The following is a 5,614-nucleotide window of genomic DNA, read 5'->3' on the forward strand; positions in this document are numbered from 1 at the left end:
AATAGTCTTTAATTTCTTAGACTCCATAAGTTGGAACTTTATAATTTGGAATAATGAGCACTTTTGTTGGCGGTTCTCATTGAAAAGCACCAACATACACCTGATTTTCATTCCTCACCAGACCAGTACATCTAGTGGGTAGATTTTTACCACTCTTAGAAAAGATTTGGCTCACATTTTTGTTTTGTCTCTTCCTAAAAACCAGCATGAATGTGTCCTTGCTTTCATTATTTCTTAGGCTGTATAAGTTGGAACTTTCCTATTTGGAATAATGAGCTCTTTTGTGGGAAGATCTCATTGAAAAGCACCAGCGTAGACCTGATTTTCTTTTTCTTACCAGAGCAATACATTGAATGGTGAATCAGGGTCAGGTATGGGTATTTTTGCAACTAAGACTTGTTTTGGCTCTGTTCTTACTTAATATCTTTGTAAAAAAATTGCAAGAGTGTGTTTTTGATTTCTCTATTTCTTAGGCTGTAGATTATAGGGTTAGTGAAAGGAGTGAGCAGGAGGAAAACAAGAGACCTGAATTTGTTTTTGTACATTGAACTTGCATCGGGAGGTGACATGTAAACTGCAATCAGACTCCCATAGTATGTACAAACAACTATTAAATGAGAACTGCAGGTTGAAAAGGCTTTCTTCTTCCCATTCAGAGATGAAATGTTGAAGATCACAAAGAAGATACAGCTGTAGGACAGAGTGATACAGAGAAAGGGAAGGAAGATAACAAAAATGTTAAATGAATAATCAAGCCAATGCAATGTAGAGACATCTACAGAGGAAAGAGCCAGTAGAGGAGCAAAATCACAAAAGAAATGGTCAATGATGTTGGAGGTACAGAACTGAAGCTGGTATATCAGAATAACTTCAACTTTTATTAGAATAATCCCTACTATCCAAGACCAAAGACTCAAACGTAAAGAAAAGCTTAAGCTCATTATAGAAGAGTAACGTAATGGTAAGCAAATCGCCAAATATCGGTCAAAGGACATCATCATGAGGAGACAGCACTGGGCGTAGGTTGATACAAACACAGAGAAATATTGGATGAGGCAACCGTTTATAGTCATGGTGTGCCCATCCAGCCAAACAATGCACAACATGTTGGGCACTATGCTGGTGGAAACAATGAGGTCTGCCAAGGCAAGGTTTGAGAGGAATAAATACATTGGACGGTGGAGGATATAACTGGAAGATACCAGCAAAACAATTAACAGGTTCCCAAGGACTGCACATATGTGTACTAATAGTATTAAGCCAAATACAACAACCTTACTCTTATAAGTGTTCTGAAAGCCAAGGAGGACGAATTCTGTCACTATGGTCTGATTTTCACCACACATGATAAAATGTTCATATTTGCTCCTAATCTAGAAAATAATGAATTAATATGTGTTAGCATTATAATAAACATTAATGTAATTTGATATAAATTGGACCTTTTAAGCCATGAAAGTAGTAAAATTCCAGATAAATATAGTTTGTTTTGCCCCCACCCCCCCCCCCCAAAAAAATGAACTCCATACAAACAAAGGTGAAATACCTAAAAGGGAGCTGCCTTAATTTCTGAAGCATTTGTATTTTTGTCCAGGCAGTCCTGAGATTTACTTAGCTATGCCACACAGCAGTGCCCTGCCCCAGGAGGTCAGGAAACCTGATTTTTATTATCTACACTTTATTAAAACTTATAGGTATTGTGCCTCCCTCACTTTGTGACTGGACAGTGACAGGAGAAGTAGCAGACTGGTGATCTCAGCTCTCTATCACTGTGCTTTCTCCTCCTATCAGCATGCTCCTTTTTAACACAGCTGATTGGCTACTTGTGCTGCTTCACCTTCTCCAAGTCTGACATTTGCTGAAACTGGGACCAATTCCAGTTGAAATTCAGATACTTAAAAACATGTAAAGTAAAAGACATAAACTATAATGTATTTTAGATCTTTAACCACTTGTCTACCAAGTAGACAAGTAGTTAAATCAAGCTTAGGAAAAAAGAAGCCGCACTAATAAAGTCCAAAATAGCTGATTGTAGAAACGAAGACCATCTTTATAGCAAAAAATGTGAAATAGTAATCATCAATTCTTCTAATATTCACACCACAGTGAGTTCATTCAACGAATGAACGTTCCCCATTGACAAGGTCACATATGACGAAACGCATCTGGAGGAGGATACGTGCTGACGTCACAATGCTGTCTCCCTAGGAGGACGGGAGTTTGTTTCCAGCCGGCTGGCTCTGTGTATTTTATGCGCGATTTTTAAACTTCTACTATGTAAGTGCAATACTTGTTTTTACTAATAAATATCCATTAGACAATATTACACTATGGTAGTTCTCTCTTTCCGGGTTAATGCTGAGTGAGATGCTGAATTAATGGTCCTGGATTGAGCGGTGTCATCGGTGTTGAATTTATCTGTGCAACCATCCATCCAGAGCTTATCCCTACGATCTTCCGTGCAAGCAAAGGCCTTGGCTGGACTATAGCCACATGCCTGGTTTTGCTTACCATCTGGTAAGTGAGTTTTTCTTAAGGTGGTGGCACACTTATTGAATGAACTCACTGTGGTGTGAATTCTAGAAGAATTGATGATTACTATTCCACATTTTTTGCTATTGAGAGATGGTCTCCATTTCTACAATCAACTATTTTGGATTTTATTAGCGCGGCTTCTTTTTTCCTATGCTTTCTTGTGTGTATCTCACATTGAGCTGCTGCTTATTAGATTTTGATTTTAGTGATTCATTTTTAATTTTTATTGTTATATTAGCGTAGTTTTTTTCCCCTTTATAAGTTAAATTAAGCTCACAGCTGCTGAAGGAGTGAGCTTGATGGCAGCTTTAAGAGCCAGTGAAGGGCTTTCTGATCAGGCAGCTCTAAAGCTCCCGTTCATTTTTACATGGCTCTGAAAGGCGCATTCTATCCCCCACCGGTGGCACCTGTGGTGGTTCCCGAGCTCTCCCATCCCACTGGGAAACCTGGAACTGCATGAAACAACTTCCCTCTTTACAGCAGGAGGAACTTGGGGAACATCCATTCCATGATCTCTCCTGCAACAATGTGTATTATATCATTTCCGGGGTCATAGCTGTCATTCCTCCGCTAGTGAAGCTAAGGATGGAGCTATTCCATCATGATCTGTGATGGAACAGTTGCATTGGAGGACAAGGGAGACATTGGGGGTCTAATAGACCTGCCAATATTCCTATAAAGAGAACAGTTGTACCACACATGAGGTATCATTTCGAATGTTGGAGTGAGAGCAATAATTCTAGGCTCATAGGTCATGGTTAACTCTAAACCAATGACCTTTAAAGGCTTTTAAGTTGTTGCCTAAGGAGGATTTTTTGGTATTATTATTACACAGAATTTATATAGCGCCAACAGTTTGCGCAGCACACTTTACAACATAAAGGCAGACAGTGCATTTGTAATGCAGTTTAATAGAAGGAATCAGAGGGCCCTGCTCATTAGAGCTTACAATCTAAGATGGAGGGTCAAGAGATACAAAAGGTAATAACTATTGTGGGATAGGCTTGTATGGGATTGGTACAATTTTTTGCGATTCTACGGGCGTACACAATTTTAAGACTTGATACGTTTGGTATTTACTCAACGCAACCCGATCTTTTATATTTCACCAAAAATTGGCTATGATATTGTGTTTGTTTACACTAAAATTCATTTTAGTGTATTTCTCTCTAAAAACATGTGTTTGATAAATACAAACTACCACCAGTTGATTTCTTCAGGGTCTCTACTTTTCTAAACATACACTTTTTGTGGGGTTTACAGTAATTTCTAGAAAAAAAAATAAAGAAATGCAGATTTTAACATGTGTGCAAAAAATAAAATAAGAAAAAGTAAAAAAATGCCCCGGTCCACAAGTGGTTGACAACGTTGCTGATGACTACTCTATGATTACTTTAGCAATAAGGGGGAGTGTGATATGTATCATTGTAAAGTAATAATAATAATATTGTTAGATGGTAAAACAGATTTTGTTCGAGTAGAGGAGGATGTATGGGAGACTGTAGAGGAGAAAGTATGGGAGCATACTCAATACTTCACTAGTGGAAGTGAACTGTTGTCCAGATGGTACCTTGTTCTAGAGAGGCTGGCTAGACTGTACCTCAGCACTTCATCCCATTTCTTCAGAGGGTGTGGAAGCGAGGGTGATATGTTCCATGTCTGGTAGTCCTGCCCGAAGATCCAGCAGTTTTGGATCAGAATATTCAATCTGGTCTAAACAGTGACATCACACAATATCCCTTAAACCCCTAAAACAACACTATTTGTGGGCTTTCTTGGATCCCCAGACATCTCCAAACCCATATTTCTTCTTTTTTTTTTTTTTACCAGCTAAAATGACAATAGCACGAGCATGGAAATCTCCAGTGGTTAATGTTGCTTTAGTAAAACATAAACTCTCCAGGGTCAATGTCAATGAAAAACTGACCAGCGTCATCAGAAATGAACAAGCCAGATTTGAAAAAGTGTGGATCCCATGGATTAAATACCTTCAAGCCCCATGGTTCTAGGGAGTGTTTGGGGCAGGGATCTGCAAATGGAAAGTTCTTTGGGCCGCTCATAATTCAAGGTCAATATGGGAACAAGGTATTCTCTTTTGAGGTGCTAGATTAACTCTGGCTATAAGTGCTCCCATATCTTTTCATGCTACTGCGTTAACACTGGACCCTCTGTTGCAGTATTGTTTTTTGAAGTAATGACCATGCATTGCTTCTGATATAAAAGAAATGATATCTATTCTATATTACCAACAGTGTTGGAACACTTGCCTTTACATGCACATGAACTAGTCTTAATCTGTAGGGTTCAATATTGAGTTGGCCCACCCTTTGCAGCTATAACAGCTTCAACTCTTCTGGGAAGGGTGTCCACAAGGTTTAGGAGTGTGTGTCTATGGGAATGTTTGACCATTCTTCCAGAAGGGCATTTGTGAGGTCAGGCACTGATGTTGGACAAGAAGGCCTGGCTCGCAGTCTCCACTCTAATTCATCCCAAAGATGTTCTAGCAGGGTTGAGGTCAGGACTCTGTGCAGGCCAGTCAAGTTCCTCCACCCCAAACTCGCTCATCCATGCCTTTATGGACCTTGCTTTGTGCACTGGTGCTCAGTCATGTTGGAACAGGAAGGGGCCATCCCCAAACTGTTCCCACAAAGTTGGGAGCATGAAATTGTCCAAAATGTCTTGTTTTGCTGACGCCTTAGGACAGATGTAGGAAACCTCGGCCCTTCAGCTGTTTTGAAACATTGAGACATTGCAAGTCCCTAACAATCACAGGCATGACTCCTAGAGGCAGAGGCATGATGGGATTTGTAGTTTCACCACAGCTGGAGGGCCAAGGTTGCCTACCCCTGCCTTAGGAGTTCCCTTCACTGTAACTAAGGGGCCAAGCCAAAGCCCTGAAAAACAAACCCACACCAAAATCTCCCCTCCACCAAATAATTTGGACCAGTGCACAAAGCAAGGTTCAAGACATGGATGGCCAAGTTTGGGGTGTAGGAACTTGACTGGACTGCACAGAGCCCTGACTTTATTGGGCTAAGACTGGGATGCCATTAAAGTTCTAGTGCGTCTAAAGGCAGGT

General features: G+C 40.1%; 1 protein-coding gene across 1 annotated transcript; it reads right to left on the bottom strand.

Annotated features, from left to right (window-relative positions):
• Positions 1-413: 413 nt before the first annotated feature.
• On the bottom strand, positions 414-1,346 carry LOC141134294 (olfactory receptor 5V1-like). The gene has a single exon (XM_073623870.1). The coding sequence runs from the start codon at positions 1,344-1,346 to the stop codon at positions 414-416; it is 933 nt and encodes a 310-aa protein (XP_073479971.1).
• Between the last annotated feature and the right edge of the window lie 4,268 nt (positions 1,347-5,614).

This window comes from Aquarana catesbeiana, linkage group LG03, assembly GCF_042186555.1.
Source record: "Aquarana catesbeiana isolate 2022-GZ linkage group LG03, ASM4218655v1, whole genome shotgun sequence".
Lineage (NCBI taxonomy): Eukaryota > Metazoa > Chordata > Amphibia > Anura > Ranidae > Aquarana > Aquarana catesbeiana.